General features: G+C 36.6%; 2 protein-coding genes across 4 annotated transcripts in view; both read right to left on the bottom strand.

Moving 5' to 3' along the window:
- Nucleotides 1-1,177: 1,177 nt before the first annotated feature.
- LOC130087386 (uncharacterized) lies at nucleotides 1,178-7,061 on the bottom strand. Its single transcript, XM_056253675.1, has 4 exons — nucleotides 6,974-7,061; nucleotides 6,720-6,764; nucleotides 1,900-2,220; nucleotides 1,178-1,814 (listed from the first exon to the last, which is right to left on the bottom strand). Exons 1-4 carry the CDS (start codon nucleotides 6,990-6,992, stop codon nucleotides 1,333-1,335), a joined length of 867 nt encoding a protein of 288 aa, XP_056109650.1. The 5' UTR covers nucleotides 6,993-7,061; the 3' UTR covers nucleotides 1,178-1,332.
- Nucleotides 7,062-10,307: 3,246 nt separating this feature from the next.
- si:ch73-366l1.5 (FILIA-N KH-like domain-containing protein) overlaps nucleotides 10,308-18,845 on the bottom strand; it is a 41,143-nt gene continuing 32,605 nt past the window's right edge. Inside the window, exons 5-6 of one of the 3 annotated variants that reach the window (XM_056251197.1) lie at nucleotides 17,226-17,294; nucleotides 10,386-10,490 (exon numbers count right to left, since the gene is read on the bottom strand). In XM_056251197.1, coding sequence (XP_056107172.1) covers nucleotides 17,261-17,294 — 34 coding nt within the window. In that variant the 3' untranslated portion in view covers nucleotides 10,386-10,490; nucleotides 17,226-17,260. Of the gene's footprint in view, nucleotides 10,491-11,427; nucleotides 11,882-17,225; nucleotides 17,295-18,845 lie in introns of those variants that run through there. The other 2 variants (XM_056251189.1, XM_056251199.1) reach the window with 2 other exon arrangements.

Here is an 18,845-nt window from a genome sequence, read left to right as displayed (position 1 = left end):
GACGATCGAGTCTGTCCCAAAAATACCTCTCAATGCGGACTCGCGCTAAGGGCCCTATAGGTCTGCACTGCATGACGTCACCGAAGTGTGGACTCTGAGGAAGTCCACAAGTCCGGAGTGTGCCATTTGGGACAGGGCCTATACCATGAGGCCACAGGAGAGGATTTATGAATGCAGTGAAGTGTCACATGATACTGACAACATGGAGAATGTAGTACATCTGTATTACATTCATACTGCACACATTCATACTATATAACATACTTTTTTAATGGTCGTGAAGTAATTACTTAATTAAAATAAGTACCTACTTAAAAGAGTATACGACACAAAGTCTAAAAGTGGAGTTAAATGCAGACAAAGGATCCTTCAAATTGTGACAGCCTTCGGCAGTGCTTGATGCCATGTCGATAAGATATGCAGCCAACCGTAGCTCTCAATTACACCTGAAGGACTTGATTAGCTGGATCAGGTGTTTTATGAAGGTTGAAGCTAAACTCTGCAGGGCAACAAGTCTAGCAAGATGTCTGTACTATACACACAGCACATATAAATAGTCATTTCCCTAAATTGTAATTGACACTTTTCTGTAGTCAATTAATTACTTTTTTGATGAGCATCTTTAATTATGTGTGTCTCAGTATTTGGCCACTTAAGATACGCTTCACACCTAATAATGCCTTCACGTCACTTTTTCAATTTTCTAATGGGGTTTTATAATGTTTTTTTTAATAATTTATGAGTAAAAATAAGGTCTGTGGTGAATATAACATGACGATATTTTGACGTTTTGTTCTACAACTTACACTGCACACACACACACTCTCACAACCCAAACTGTGTTATCTAGTTACTTATTAGAAACATACGTTTTCAAAATAAACATAACCGCTTCAAAATTCGCATTTTCGCCATGGGTGTGTGTAGAACATGGCAAGTTATGTTTACCACAGACTTAATTTACTCATAAATTGAAAAATCACATTACAAAACCACCTATAGTGTAGGGATGGGCTTTAGACTTGGGGACCAATCAGGTTGCAGCCAGTCCAGTGCATGAACCAATCAGAGGCAGTCAGGGGAGTCACCAGGTCAGAAATAAGGTATATGTTCAGTGCCCTGCTCAGCATCGGTCTAGCAGTCATGTAAATCAACACGACATCTTTCAGCAGCCATTTTGAAGTGATTTATTTAAAAACTACATGCATAACACACACATGCATGAGCTTATGAACAAGAGTGGGTGCCATAAAAATCACTCGTGATTACAATATAAAACTGAGAACCAGTAAAAACACCAGGCTCAAGCACAAATCAGTATAAACGGACACATCATTTATTGCCCATCATTGTTTTGTGTGTGTCTGTCACATACATTTGAATGACATTCAATCTTTCCAACATAAGTGAGAATGCATCTAACATCTGTCTTTGATCCACCCGAATATTATGGATTTCCACCCGAGTATTATGGATTTCATTTGACAACACTCTGAAATCCCTTTGCATTCCACGAACTAAATTGATCAACTCTGCGAAATCCGCTCTCCGCAACACCTCGGTCTGACGAAAAACCTTGATGAACTCTTTAAAACAGGTGGTTATGGTGGTTTGGGGGCCGACCGTCAGCTGGGTGACCGGCTGAGCCGAAGAATTGTTATTGCGTCGAACGCCATTGTTCGCTTGTCTTGGGTCTCTGAGCAAGTATTGGCGTCTGGCGTTGCTGCTGGCTTGAGATAATTCATAAGCTTCGCAAGCGGCAATTTCTCCATCGATCCATAGCTCGGCGCATCTCGCATCGTAATCGTGTACACCTGCGAAACAATAAAATATACATTTGAATCAAAACACAACTAAATGCACGTTGCAGATGCTAGATGCTGGATTATTAATACACACCCTCTTGCTCAGTGTCCTCCGATAGTCTCAAACGACGTTTGACTGGAATCCCAGAGGTGTTGTCCGATTCCCTCTCCCGCTTTTCCCCAGATTTCCCGTTGGACTCGGGATCAAGATTTGGGGCTGTTGTAGCCTGAGGTGAATCCTGTTGCGTCACAGCTACACCTCCGTCACAGGGTTTGGACCCGCTGTTATCGCCACTCAAAGGTAGCGATACCTCGGTTATGAGGTCATTCGGGACGGCTGCTTTTTCAGTTACACACAACCCTGGGACGCCTGGTGGCGTAACAAGCTTACCTTGAGTTGTGTCCTCTTCAACGCCTGTTAGAAGACGAGCCTCTGAAAACAGAAACAACCCTCGTTTAGCATGTTGTGTAGCCTATTAAAAAGGGCTTAAAAGAAAACAAAGAACACAATTCTTCCAATAGCCCCTTTCACACATGCAGTCTTTACTGGTTACGAGATCATGCGTGAACAGGACATAAATACCATTGGATCTTCAAACCAAACTTGGGTCTTCAGCTGACAAAGTTTTAATCCTGTCTGGCTAGTGCTCTCCCCATGATGTTCACGCATTAGGTCAGTAGGCGGAGAGAAGACGGTCTTTTGTGGCTGTTTGAACACATTCGACCACATGAGCGTTTACACTACGAAAGCAATCCGGTCAAACGCATTTTCGACTACCTCTGGAAGTGGTCAAAAGTGGACAAGCTCAAAACATTTTAGACCCCGTTTACACCTGTATTTAGCGTCGTCCAACTTGTGATCTGATCGACCAAAACGCATCTTAAAACCAGGAGTAAACAGGGCCTAAAGCACTTCTCATCCAGATGGATGAAGAAAACAGTGCAGCATTTAAAGGCCATTTCCAATGATAGACATCACAGAGTTTACCGGTATTTTGGTACCGATGTGCGATTGGTAACTTACCGGTAAAAAGACGAAAGGCAGTTGCATGTGTGAAACGCACATTTGTGTATCGGAAAAACAATTCAGGTAAATTTACAGTAATTTACTGGGATTTCGGTGTGAAAGGAGCTAATTGTTCCAGAGAGCTGTCGAACAAATGATTCAAACACCGTTAACATTGGCAGATATTTTAGTGATGCTTATTTGCAGGTCATGGTAGTAAGACAAGTCATTGTTCAGGCAATGGTAACAATGAATTGTTCTCCAATGTTTAAAAAACTAATTAACCACTGGCAAAGATTGGTTTTTAAAGGGATAGTTCACCCCAACATGAAAACTCTGTCAGTAATTACTCGCCCTCATGTTGTTCCAACCCCGTAAGACTTTCGTTCATCTTCGGAACACAAATTAAGATATTTTTGATTAAATCTGAGAGCTGGATCACTCCTCCATAGGCTTCTTAAGGGATCGAAACTGGCCGGCCCAGAAAAGTTATGAAAGACATCGTTAAAATAGTCCGAGTGACTACAGTGGCTCAATCTTAAGTTTATCAAGCGACGAGAATACTTTTTGTGCGCAAAAAAACAAACAAAAATAACGACTTATAGACAGCAAAGTTTATTAAAGGGTTAGTTCACCCCAAAATGAAAATTCTGTAAGTAATTACTCGCCCTCATGTTGTTCCAACCTGAGATTTCACGTAGTGAAACAGCGCAACGCTTCTGTGTTGTACGTCACACGTAGACACACTATTGGGCGACGCTGGTCATGTGTGTGTGATGCGTGTGACGTACAACACAGAAGCGTTGCGCTGTTTCACTACGTGAAATCTCAGGTTGGAACAACATGAGGGCGAGTAATTACTGACAGAATTTTCATTTTGGGGTGAACTAACCCTTTAATAAACTTTGCTGTCTATGCAGAAGAAACGTGATTTTGAAGTCGGTGCTACATGACTAGAGAAAACAGAGAAAGAGGGTTTTCTCCGTCGATCCGACTTTGCGTGACTGGGAATTACAAAAAGGCAAGTTCATAAAAGCCTTGGAGCCGTCAAAAGTCCACCGGATTATGCAAAATGGCGTCACAGACTTAACAAACGGATTTCTGGATGCAAGTAACACAAAAAAAAGTCAAAAATGGTTCATTTACAGATACCACCGACAGTCACATTAAAAAGCTGGTCAAAAAACAGCAAAATATTCTTTAAATCAATAACATTGAGCAGTTTAAAGAAGCAGGGTCCACGCTCTGACAAACCGCATAGAGTCCTAAGACTCCTTTGTCCTACAAAATGTCCTAAACACTAAAATAGTATCATCATTATGTAATTTGATGATCTTGTGTAGCTGATCACTGTCAGGAGAAAAACAAACAAACACTAAGGCTAGTATAGCACTGTTGTGTTGCCCTTCTTAAAGAGAAGATTAATCTTTCATGCACATCTTACTTATCACCAAATTGCTGTCATGAAACCTAAAATGAGCCTCATGCAGCAATATCTAAATGAACTGTTTTTATTTAAATCACGATCATTATGTGAAATGCTAATATATTACATGAATAAATTTGGAAGTAAGTTAATAAGAAATGTCTTTGAAACAAATCGCACATGGAAAAAAAAGCATTAAATTAGCAGTGCTTGCATTTTAATGCACTGCATTTTCAGAGCTTGTATTTCTGGTGGCAGGAATTGGTGGTATTTAAAAAAAAAAAAAAAAAAAAAAAAAGGATCACACATTTCCTAATTAAAAATTCAGTAATCTATATTCAGATTCCAGACTTTCCTTTACAAAATATTCAGTCCGTTTATAAATAGCACCTGAAGGAGAAGTATCCGGCCCCCAGGTGTGTCCACGACATATAATCCGGCCCCCTTTAAACCTTTTTTTAACCACTCCTGTTCTGTAGGCACTGGTTCGAGGGATCATCGCCCCCTGGCGGCATTAAAATGCCAAAGCGTTTATGACGTAACAAAGCAGAATTCACATGACTTTGGCAGTTTGATGTGAACAAATCATTTGTTAATGTTGAGAAGCTTCACGAAGCAGTGATTAAAAAGTTAAAACAACATCTCGTGTATTTTTATACATTCTTATAGAGAAGAATATCTTTGATGCATTCAATTTTTTTGTGCGTCACAGGGCTTCACATACAAAACTGCATACGTTTGAGCACAGACACATTCTTCTATACACCCAAGTGAGTGAGTAACATTTTTTTGAGTAACATTAAACGTTTACATCATTTTACTTCTTCCCCCGCCCACACCGATCTCGAGACCCCCACCAAGATAAAAGCACATGCGACCAGGCATTAGGTGTTGAAGGACCATTGACTTCAAAGAGCCAGATATTCTTCACCAGACACCTCGTTTCCTAGCACAGCGTGAATGGTCCTGTATGATGTCGTAAACAGTGGTCTATCTATTTCTCGTGTGTGTGTTAGATGGCCCTCCATTTGGATATTTCTCATCTATGTTTTAGATATTAAAAACATCACTTTGGCACTCAGTTGGCACACAGTAGACCTTAGGTGTACACTGTCAAAACGCCATTACTTGTAGCATATGGCAAGCCGTTTTTACTTTTATTCATTCCCAGGAAATGAATTCTTGATATCAGGAATTACATTTCTACTATAGTAACGATGGCAATTTTTGATACCAAGAATTAAATGTCAACTAGTCAAAACTATAATTCTCACTAGTTAAATGAGCCCACTATCAAATTCAGTTGTTGATATCAAGAATTGATTTCTTTGTTGAAATTCCAATTTTCACATATCAGAAATACAATTCTTACTAGTAAAAACCTTTATTTTTGATTTCAACAATCACTTTATTACTAGTGACAATGTTAATTTATGATATCTGCAATGTGATTGAAAGCCATTTTAGATATCGGAAATTAATCTCCTAATTATTGATATCAGAAATACATTTTCAGATATCAGAAATAACAAATATAACATGTTGAAATACATTTAGATTTTAAGAATTAGCATTTCAAAGAGTGAAAATTTAATTCTTGTTTTCAGGAATTTATATTTTTACTAGTTACAAGATATAAAAAAATATGTATTTTTTCTAAGCATTGTGTTTCTGAAATTTCAACTAATAAGAAATAAAATCTTCATATCAACAACTGAATTTAAATTGCAGCTTATGATGATATTTCACTAGTGAAAATTACAGATATCAAGTATTCGTTTTTGCTAGTTGAAATTTAATTATTGACATCAAGAACTCATATTTCTGCTATAGTGACGACGTCAGCGTGTGATATAAAGAAATACATTTTTACAAGGAGAAATCTAATTCCTGATATCAAGAATTAGCATTTTAACTAGTGAAAATTGAATTGTTGACATCAAAAATGTATCATGCTTATAATTTCTTCCACATATAAGTTAGTTGTAATCGATCATTGTAACGAATGGGCATTTAGTTCGATTTGGTTTATCATTCTTTATTTTTATCCGTCGGAATTTTTTTTTAACTCTTGGTGCTTTAATATGAAATTGGTGTCGAAAAAACAGAATGTTTGTTCACCGTCTTAATCTGTTTGATGGGCGAGCGTACAACGCTTAACAAGGCTATTTTCAATTTCTTCCCTTTGCTTTAACATCTTGAAACCACTGTTTAACTTTAAAGCGTTTTATTAGAGTGTTTACTTTTCGCTGCCTCGTTTGGATAGCTACTTTTCTTGAGCAAACGCTGTTTTCGCTTCTTTTTTGAACAACAACAGAACATCTCAATACTTTACCACGTGTTTCCCATCCCCACACCTTTCACTGTGTTTCACAACTAAAGTTGTGTGAGACAGCGTCCACACACGGAGAATGAGACTAGTGGATGTTTCACACAAGCTACGAGAAAAGCAAATGTGTAACGTTAGGTCTAAAAAACTTACCAATAGTTGCACTGTCTTCGCCGATTAGAAGACGAGCTCCGTCAACTGGGGAATGAGAATAAAACATCTTGTTTGGAATATTGTGTATTAAAACAGCGGATTCTGTTGGGAACTGATGTCGAATTCCAATTCGATTTCGAATGTTGACGTTAAACTGCCTGTGAAGGCCATGCACGTCAATCTTATACTTTTTTCATAGATAAATTGGCCTAGCCTATGTCTAACTTATGTTTAAAAATAAACGATATACATACCGTTGAGGTTGGCCGCCATTTTAGCGATGGTAATGTACGCAGGTCGCAGTAGAGCGATGAGTCGGTGTGTTCAGGCGAGGTAACAATGCGTTGAGTTGTGCTGCTCTTCTCCCGCAACAGATGTTTAAAACATCCGCCAAAACATTTGGGCGTTGCAAGAAGTGGGGGGTTTCCCGACGAACCGCACAGTGGGGGCTTTTGTCTCTTACCAAAAGCGCTAAACACTACATTACTTTTAATAATGATTTAATGCGACAGTCTGGCTGTTATCCAGTTTGGTTTAGAAAACCCATCAACAATGAAAACCTTTTTTTAATGCTTGACAAATGGGTCTATAAACAAGGCTCTTGGATGGCTGGCACTCCTGTTACTGTTGGCCCTATATGAAGGCCCCCAAACCTCTTATTATTTTGCCCCATGTTTCAAACAGGATTTTTTTTCCTCTATACTAGTAATGTCTGGGGGCATGACAATGTTGTATATTTTAAAGTTAAATGCATCAATCTGGTGCACTTTGAGAGTTCAAATTAAGAGCATCAACCCATGTCCAGTTTTCAAATAGAACAGTGAAAAGTCTTTGTATTGACTTGTACCTGGGCTTTGAAGTGGACTCAAACCTCTTTTTAGTTGTGATATATCCCTATAGCACAAGTAGCCTAGGCCTACATCTCGGAGATGTCTTTGATGTCTGCATTTACATCTGCAAGATGTATTTTTTAGTGTTTGCTCATCTGCAATACATCTAGGACGTTTCCTGTTAGATGTCATATAGACATTTAGAAGATGTCTTTAAGATGTTTAAGATTGTATGTCAAACTGCCTTTTCTTAGACGTTTATCAGATGTTTTTACACAGCAGATGCTTTCCAGATTAACAGAAGACAGTAATAAAACAAATGCACTGTACAATAAATGTCTATTTAAAAAAATATATTTCACAAGCCATATTAGTTGACTTTACATTACAATATGTTTGACTTAATTTCTTCACTTGCACTTGCATTATTTGGCAATGCTTTTTGTGTCCGAATGGAAAGTTTCACAGGGGAACGCGGACATTTTGCGAGAGAACGCAAAAGCATTGACTTATTATTTTTCCTCTGATATTTTTTCCACCACTTTGTCTCCAGCTTTTATGTTAGAACTTTTCTAAATATATTAATTTCACTATGAAACTGTGACGGGGGACGGGGGCTCTTGAAGATAACTGGCCCCAGGGCTTAGCCCGAAAATTATACTTCATTTTGATAATGTTTTTTTTCTATTGTGAATGCAATTTCTTGGGAGATTTAAAAAATAATAATATATATTTACCTTTAAATGACTAGATTTGATCAATAAATAGTAATTTAAGCACATTCCTCACATTCTTTCAACTTAGGGTTAGGTTAGAATAACTCCAAATAACTCACAATTTAATGCATAACCCTTTTAATTCAGCTCAAAATATCTTACATTGGGTGTCTTTGCCGACGTCTTGTGGGGAAAAAAATAATATAACATGATATTTCATGACTCTAGCCACTAAATGGCCTTAGCTCTATATGGAGCAAATAAGCTGTTCCACTGGTCAGTTCATTCAGTATGCATTCAGATACACATGTAGACATTATAAACCTATTTTTTGGTAAAGTTTTAGCATTTTTAGTTTGAATTTTGAGCATTTTGAGTTTTTTTCTATGTGTACTGAAACATTCCTCGCATTCCATTCATTCCTAAGGGGGTCAAATTGACCCGCGAGAGAAGGATTTGTTACTTTTTTAAATTTCAACCACAAAACTCCTCGAATCCATTCAATTTGTTTGTGTATTCGTGGTTCAAGTGCGACAAAAGTCATAGGGTCTTGGACCCCTCTGATGAACACTAAATTTGTAAAAAAAAACAAAAACAAAATGGAGTACTTTGGGGTCGGATCAGATTCCTAGCTCGGAGACCTCTCCTTGGACTTTCTTTTACTGATTATTTGTAGGTGTGAACTCTTGAATGTTCCTTTGTCTCACACTCGCATTATGAATCCCGTATAGTCTACAGTAAATAACATATTTTCAATAAAAACAAATACTGTTGGTTGTACATTTATTTACTATGTTTAGTTTGTTACATCTTACCGACCATCTTAATCCAGAATGAGAGTGTTGAGGGTAACGCATTATGTAACGCGAGTAACGTAATCAGATTTCTTTTTTCAAGCAATGAGTAAAGTAACGCGTTCATTTTAAGTCAGTTGCAATGGCGTGCGCTAACACTGTAAACATGATGGTTATTGTAGTTCTAGATTAATGTGAGAATGAATTTACTCATCTCACTTGCACAAAAACAGATTCAGTATTCCTCAAAAGGAATTAAAAAAGATAAGGTAAACCTGCGGTACATTTACATGTGCTTTACATTTGCCAAAAATATAACTTTTTTTAACATTAAAAAGCAAACCCAGCCCAACGTAACACATTACTTTCCATAAAAAGTAACACAATTAGATACTTTTTAAGTGAGTCCCCCTGGGGGTATACATGTATATGTATATATTATTATTTTTAATGCTTGAACAAGCCTAGACAAGTCAAGACATGCCTGAACAAGTATCAGGGGGACAGTCTATACATCGAGAGAGACACTTGTTTTCTTACACAATACAGACCGCTGCATGTTTTTTGTTCCTGCGAGTGATTGATTAAAACACACACACCTATGAGAAAATCCCTTTAATACCTCAAACATCCAGAAATAATCTAAAACAAAACCTATTTCTCTCTCTCCAGTTTATCCGAAACTCCCACTACCATTGTCTACTAGTGCAGAACCGAACCCTCAGAGCGTCTCTCACACTTGTATAGGACGCAATATTGTAATGCACTGCTTTAAAAGTAACTTTCCCCAATACTGTGTAAAAGAGAACAATCTCAGTAACTGAGGGAAATTACAACAACAACAAATGCTATTTATATATATATTATATATATATATTCAAGTAAATATGAACAAACAAGTTATATGCCATTTGCATTCTATATAATAGATTTGAATATGAAGCATTAATTTATATCAACACCAAAAGAAGAACCAGAATGCTAATGCAGACTATTTACATTTCCCATTCATGCACTAAAATATAAAATATGAGGGGAAAAAAAACTCTCACGACCATATCAGCTGAACAGTAGCCTACTTGTGTCTTGTTTTAAACAGTGATCGTGTGTGGATAAAGTCAGGAGATCAAGCTGAACTTTTCACACTCACATTATTACTTTGACACAGCTGGGGTGTCTGTGACCCTAAGCATAAAAGTATGTCATTTTTAACAGGACATGAGTGCTACAGATGTTAACTCAGGGGCAAGTGCAGTGTGACAAGCCCATATTCTGTCCTATATGAAACTGCGTGTGTGTGTGTGTGTGTGGTCAGACTAAAGAGAGTAAAGTTTGAGCTGTTCCTCCATGTCTCCCTCCGTCATCTCTCCGAATGTGTCCTGGTTTTCTCGGAGCAGTTTGAAGATGGCAGCCAGCTGCTCCTGCTGAACCCTACGACACAAACACAACAGCATAAACAACAATCACACACACACACACACACACACACACACACACACACACACACACACACACACACACACACACACACACACACACACACACAGCGCTATCTGCAGTCTTCATCATTCACCAAGGCTTTGTCTCAGCTCAAAAGGGGCTTAAAATCCCCCTGTAGTCAATAATTGTATTCCTTAAAACTCATCTTTGATCACCAAAATTACATATTTAAACTTTTTCATGCCTTAAAATAGCTTGAATGTAACTCGACACCCTTGCCTCATTTAGTATACGCGGTTCTATGAATATGCAAATGAGCCCCGCCTCCACTCTCTCACTCAGCCCAATAGTATCAGAGATCCACTGGTTGACGATCACACGTTGATCTGATTGGTTAAACAGTAGTGTGTGACGTCAGAAACACCAGCGATTTCAAACCGTGTTTTTGAGACTGTCTTTGGTTCACTGCAGTTTTAAGGAGAAAATACTCAGCAATGCTGTCGACTTATGAATTTGCACATGGTTTGTCTTTAAGCACATTAAAAACACCACATAGACATACAAGCAACATTAAAAACTTGATTTTCACCACAGGGGGACTTTAACTAAATTAAATTAATTTGAAAAATATATTTGAAACATTTACTTTTGTTTGGAGTTACGGTGTATCAGAAGAAATGATGCCACAACAGACATTAATCAAATTTGGCTCTTTATTAATATTACAAAAGCCATAGGGTGAATCGCACGAAACCCTGTCAAAGTCACATTTCACAGCAAAATCTAAATTAAATTCTCATTACGATAATGCAGAAAAAAACCATTCCAAAAGCATGCAAAAAAAAAAACACGTTCTTAAAAAAAAAAGAAAGAAAAAGGCTTAATTTTCTTTATGAAAAACTATAATTTATCCAATCTCTTCTGATTCTGGGGTGAAATGTCTCCTGGACAGTAAAATGATTTTGAGATTCACCTATTATTATTATTATTTAACATTACCAACAACAGAAAAATCTATATTCTGCATTTCATTACACAGATGTGTGACTCTGCAGTGTGAGCACATTTCCCATCAGCCTGTGATCGTCATAGCGGTGTGTGTGTGTGTGTGTCCACAAGAGGGCGTGATGGTATTTCAGAAGAGCAGGAACATACAATATTCAAATGTTAATGTTCTTTGGTGTTTTGCTTTAAGAAGCTTGCTATTCACAGGCAGAAATGCAAAGTAGCCTGTACAGAAAACAGAAGAAAAACCCAGTTTCCATCACAACACATTTCAGAGACAGTCAAACGAAGAAGAAGTCACTCCACAAAGGTCCTCGAGATTCATTTTTAGGGGACACACTTTTCCACACGATTTGACTTCTGCTCACTCAGCAACTCTGAAAAATAAAACAAAATACAAAATTCAGTCTCATAAACCAGTAAACATGAACTTATTGAGACACACACATTCCTTCCACATACTAGCCTCAGAGAAACAAGACTATAGGCCAAAACAGAGCCATCATACACTAACCAGTAACTTACATGTATAGAACCGTAAAGGGCGCTTCATATCTAGACATTTTTAGAGGTTCCATTATGGGACCATTTTATGGATTTATAGTTAAAATCAATTTAATTTGAATTCATTCGAAATTTTAGGATTTAAACAGCTCCTTAACATACAGAAAAAGTTTAAATAAGTCGTTAAACATTAAAGTATTATGCTATCATTTAAGACATTTCTCCTTATATAGAACCTTTTGGCATGAAGGGTTCTTTAGAATTGAGTCTAGAACCCTAGAGTTCTATATAGAACCCCATTGAAAGGTTTTTTTTTTCTCCAAAGCATGTGTACTAGCAACTCTAAATTAAATAGCAAGACACTTCAGGTCAATAGAGTAACTAATGGATTTCACCATACTGATTGATCACAGTAAAACAAATGTTCTGTATTACATTCCGAAATGGTATGTTTCATATGCAAATCAAGCATTTTCTATTTTTTAACATGCACTCATTCGCATAAATGTCCAACACAATAATGTAAACATTGCATGAGAGCAGGTTCAAAATTCTTCTTTCATTTTGTTGATCCATTAGAGTTTTTAACGGAGGGGTTTTTGGGATTTCTCTTTTTAATCACGCCATAAATCAGAAAAAAATTTGTACTATGTTTTTTAGAATAAAATGTTACAATACATGAAAATGATATATGAATGTATACAGGAATAAAAGTGAGATTTCTGGCTCAGTGAAGGAGAAAAGAAAAATCATTTTAAGAAAACGGCATTTAAAGATATGCATTGTAATCAATATCTACATATGCAGATAGTTCTGAAAGAAAATTTATGGAAGCAAAAAAAGCCCAAAGTCTCAAAATTGAGCAGTGCCTGAAAAAAAACTATAGTTTTGCCTAAAGTGTCTCTCCTTGAAATGTCTGTCATTTCTTTCTAATCATATTAAAGGTACACTATTGTAACCATTTTTGTTCAAAATTAACAATTTAAATAATTAGTCAATACATCATCAATACTTCTTCCAAAACATGTTGTTTTGAATGTACTAAGTTCGAAAATGTTATTTCTTTAATTTTATGGTACTAAATTATATTTACGCTGTATTTATAATCCATTTATTCACTTTTTGAGCATAGACATAAATATTTAATTTCCAACTTAAACTGTGATAAATGAATGCTTTGGAGCGCAGACTAAAGACGACACTTGAAAAATGAAAATGTGAAAAATGTTTTAAAAAGTGAAAAAAAAAAGGTTTCTCGTTATGAAAAATGCAAAGAAATACTATTTTCAAAAACACGTTTTACTCTAAAACGGCAAGAAAAACAAATCTATAAAGATAAACAAGGTGTGTTCCAAATTTGAGTAAATTTGATATCTCAATAAATGAGCTTTCAGTCAGATTTAGTTTGGCCGCAGTACCACACGTCTCCACTAGATGAAATTCGTAAACCATTCATTTCCAATGTCTCATTTTGACCGTGAGGAGCACAAGTGTGACTATTTCTTTCAGGACAATTTACCCTTTTCGTATCATGTCCATAATTATTTGAGTGTAAACATAGCAAGAGCCAAAACCTTTACTAAGATTCGTACCATTCCGATGAAGTAAAAATAAATAAAAATACACGTAAAATTTTCAGTAAAAAAAAAAAAAGAACACCAGTGGGTTAAACAAATGCCAAACAGAGGAGCGTCTGCTGGCAAACAGAGATCGAAACTGAGCTCGTAATAAAACAAGAATCAACATTGGCTTGGCTTCGGAGATGGCGAAAACTGAGGGGTTTAAAATGTTGTAAAAGCGACGCAGGGATGATGGTGTTTATCACTCAACAGGAGTAAGGTATTTTATTGAACAGATAAACTGGCATATGCAGCTCTCTTCATCGTAAAGCATTATTGTGAAGGGTCATTTCAGTATAATTGTTGTAGCGCTGTGTTGGAACTTAATTAAAGGGAAGTGCGTGTCCATTAAAGGGTAAAGCTACAGTAACGTCTTCAGCCAGTCAGCTTGAGATCCTTTCCATCTAAACCGGTTATATCTCTTAAGCCTAGAGGTGAATGGTTAATCCACTGCTCATAAAACATATTCATCCGCATAGACAAAGCACATCCAGAACAATGTTCTTCCACAAAATACAGGCAGTTTTGTTAACCGCTAGAGTGCCAAAAGTTACATAGTGCAGCTCTACCGAGTCTGTGACGAGCCATTGATTTCAGTGAAAATCATAAAGACTGAGTTATGAGAGATGAATCGATGACTCACCGTTGGCAGCTCTGGTGCTGTGATGTTACTGGTTAAGGCTTGGCCGAGCGTGTTAGTCGAGCAGCGGTCGGAGGCGGTGGAAACATTCAGGAGACACGCTTGTAGTCATGTTAGTAAAGTGTCTATAGCAAACACATTGGTTTTCATGCAATCAGATTTAGTCGATTACGGCAAATCCAAATTATTTGAAGCATGCCGTGACCCACAACGGCGACATGTCACGGGGAATCAATTCTCCCTTGATCTTTTGAGATAAAGGAGCCTGGCGTCCAATGAGAAACTGTACACAGTGTGTGCATCAACACATGACTGCCCGCCGCATTTACACATCAATGACACACGCCTAGGGGATTCAGAAACACACTGTTCATTTCAAAGGAGCAGAGAGAGGCTGGATGAAAAATTTGATATGATAATAATAATTTATGATATGATCCCTTTTATATTTTGTGAATGTGCCATTGTTTCCCATGCCGAGCACAAGAATGGTGCAAAAACGCATGCAAAGAAACGCAGACAGTCAGAAAACCTAGTATCATTTAACTTCATTAAACAGCACTTCACGCCTCCCTACTTTGAATAATATATTCTGTTGTTTGTTCACGGTACAGTAAATCTCTTCTAAATATACCTATAATAATGCATTATAGAAATGTGTTGAGTTGATCTCTGTGTACCGCCGGGGTCGGGCATTATTTAGAAATGATGAGCGTCAGATTAAGAATATGAATATAGGTTGTATACAATTGTGTACAAAACTGTATACAAAACTAATTTAAATGTAAGGACGTGGAATTAAAATTCAATAGGTTTTATTAATACGGTCATTTTTCAGGGTGAAATGCCCACAAACATGTTCTCAGCTCAAATTTGAATGGTGGTGTTATGTTACCAGCAATCCTAACGAAAGCAATTAAACTAAATACACAAATCACTATCTATGTTTCTAGTCAAAGTTCAGAAAATTGGAATATCGCGTAAAACATTTCTGAACAAAGCAGCTTTTCCATACCATGAGTTCAAGAGGACAAAACCGACGCTTCCTGGGAAATTGCCTCAAAATATCTGTAACAAAAATGGATCATGGATTTTTCCTCCATCAAACGCTGTCATGGCGTTTGGGAATGTAATCGTGTGAGGAAATAAACTTTGGCTCAAGCATTTCAGAATGATCAAACACACATTTGAGATGCCGTGATGTGATTGGTCTGTTGGTTACTCCAGTTATCCAATCACATCCTCTGTTGAGGAAAAAGTCACGTGAGTTTTTTTTTTTTTTTTGTACATCGAGGAATTTATTCAGTAAATGTGTTTCCATCATAGTTGGATAAATGCCTTCTTCCCGGATAAATGTATCCGCCTCAAATGAGCGCATTTTTAGTGTTTGGATTCTTGGCATTTCCATCCAGCATTGTTTATGTGATTGATTTCACATGATATGTATATCATGTGAAACATGGCTAATGGTTAAATCACTGGAAAATGGATGTCATATGGTACTGTTTGACAAAATGTTGATGGCTGTTTATTATTTTGACAGTACTGAACTTCATTTATATAAGTGTGTCTAATCACTAGGGGAAAATATTCTACATATCAGGGGAATAAAAAGTCAAGTTATGTAAAAGTGTTGAAACTAAGTGTCGAATTCGACTCTCATGAATTAAAATGGGGACGATTCTTAAAATGTGAATTTTGCCTCACCCTGATATGTACAATTCACTGCATGACCTTTTATTTACGGTAACTCTTTTTTGTATTGGATGGAAGTACATGTAAGGTAATGCAAAAAAATATATATTTGGACACCCAAGAGCTACATATACATTTATGCCTGCAAGTCACTGCATCATCTTGATGATAAAATAGCAAAACATGCGCTCAAATGCCACTAACGTCCCTCGTCTTCATCATTTGTGTTCAGTGTCTATGAACCAGCAGGCGTTCTGGTGACTTTTAGTGGATGTATGACCTATGAAGTCAGTTCTCCTCGGGTTCACACAGGTGTCCAGAATCACATTAACTATAAACATGATCAACTAATGCTTCAAAATCATTCTTTTGAACAGACACTTGCCCTGATAATGCAACGATGACATGTCAGACATTTTTAAGTGTGCAAATACACTTTCAGGCCACTGCATGATTATTAATACACTCTTTTAATATACACAACCAGTCGAACGTTTTGGATCGGTAAGATTTTTAATGTTTGAAAAGAAGTCTCTTCTGCTCAACAAGGCTGCATTTATTTGATTAAAATACCAACAAAAAAAAAAGTAAGTTTAAAATAAGTTTATGACAATTTAAAATAACTGTTCTCTATGTGAATATATAGAGAAGTGTCATTTATTCCTGTGATCAAAGCTGAATTTTCAGCATCATTACTCCAGTCTTCAGTGTCACAGGTGATGTGGATTTGGTGCTCAAAAAACATTAATTATTATTATAAATGCTGAAAACAGTTGTGTACAAATTCATTTTTCAGGATTCTTTGATGAATTGAAAGTTCAAAAGAACAGCGTTTATTTTAAACAGAATCTTAAATGTCTTTACTGTAACTCTTGATCAATTTAATTCATCCTTGATGAATAAAAGTATTGATTTCTTTTATTTATTTGCCCCAAGAAATAAAATAAAAATTCTTACTGACCCCCAAACTTTTGAACGCTTTCCATTACAAAAGCTTTCCATTTCAGATAAATGATGCTCTTTTGAGCTTTCTGTTCATCAAATCAAAAGAATCCTGAAATAAAAATGTAAATAACTGTAACCCAGCACATGTCAGGACACGAGTTGTCAGTGGCATTGAGGTCACTGAGTAGGGAAAGTGAGTGGAGGGGAAGATATTGGTGTTACACCCTGAGAGTCAGCAGCACAAGGTGACGGGACGGGACGGGGGAGGTGAGACTGTGGGGGTGTCAGGGGGTCAAACTGAAGTAAATGATACCTTACCGGAGGTCTGACACAGGCATACTGCCTGGTGCTGTTTAAAGAGCGGTAAAGTCATTTGTCAACTCTATCCTGCAAAGATAAAGGGCAGGAGCAGAGGATATTAGCCTATGTACACACCGTTCCTACAGCCACACAGATGCACACACTAGTGACTTCTGCAAAAGGGAATCGTTGAAATCATCTCAAATTTACATGCACATTTATGACAAGTTCTGACGCTGACATTAGCATCTGCTGTCTGAGAACAACTGAAAAGGAAACCTTCAAGTTGGGCAGTTAGCATGCGGCTAAGCTAATTATGGCTACAACAAATACTAGATTTAAAAGTCCATTTTAAATTAGACAGAACTTGCTCAAAATGTTTTGGTGTTGCATGACAATCTACATTCACATATCTGCTTTTTTTTAGGTCAGATCCTCCACCGCTCAATCTGCATGTTTTATCAGGTAAACAAACCGCACCCAGCGCAGACAGAGCGAGCCTGAGCCTCCAGCAAACCCTGAGAGTCTGCCGCAGATAATGTGAGCGCTTAACGTGTGTGTGTGACATCTCCGCCTCCTTATCCACACACACACACACACACGCACACAGTGAGCAGTGGGGTGGCTGGAGGAGGTACACAGGGCCCAAAGGAGGGGGGAACAAGAACTTTCCTCTCACGACAGATCTGTACTGGACATGGACTAAACTAGCACATTCAACGCAGGGTTAATAATAATAATAATGGTAATGTTCCATTTGATAACATTAGTTATGAACTAACAATGAAAAACAGTTATAAAGCATTTCATCTTCTTACACAATCATAATCTCAACAATTACTAAAATATTATTAAATGTACATACACATAATTGACGTGTGTGTGCGTGTGTGTGCGTGTGGGTGTGTGTGTGTGTGTGTGTGTGTGAAAGCAGCGCATTAATATAAAATGTGATTAAACTGACTGGAATTACCCGTGCGTTAAACAGTTTTAATGCACACCTTCCAGCCAATCAGAATCAAGTATTCAGACAGACCATAGTATATTACTTAATGGACCTGAGCTAACATGAACCAACAAGGAACAGAACTTTTATGAATTAACATTAGCGAAGAATATTAATAAACACTGATTAACACATATATTGCTCATTGTTAGTTTGTATTAGCTAACATTAACTAATGGTTATCCTAACAGACATTATTGTAAACAATAACTAATAATAATTGCAATAACAATAATACAAATAATAATAATAGCTACTTTTATTATCATTATTAATAATAATAATAATAATAATACAAAAACTAACAACACCTATTATTATTATTACTACCTTTAATAATAACAATACTACAATAATAACTGTTATTATTATTACCATTAATAATAATAATAATAATAATAATAATAACAACTATTATTATTATTATTATTACCACCATTAATAACAATAGCAACTATTATACTAAAAAACTGCAATAACTATATATAAATAAATAATAAAAATACCATTATTATTATTACCACCATTCATAATAATAATAATAATAATAATAATACCTACTATTATTACCATTAATAATAATAATAATTTATTATTAGTAGTAGTATGACTTCACAGAAGCAGAGCTGTGG

This window comes from Rhinichthys klamathensis, unplaced genomic scaffold, assembly GCF_029890125.1.
Source record: "Rhinichthys klamathensis goyatoka isolate OS25496 unplaced genomic scaffold, OSU_Roscu_1.1 h1tg000004l_1, whole genome shotgun sequence".
Taxonomy (NCBI): domain Eukaryota; kingdom Metazoa; phylum Chordata; class Actinopteri; order Cypriniformes; family Leuciscidae; genus Rhinichthys; species Rhinichthys klamathensis.
The sequence above is the reverse complement of the archived record's forward strand: the minus strand, read 5'-3'. Positions and strand labels throughout refer to the sequence as shown.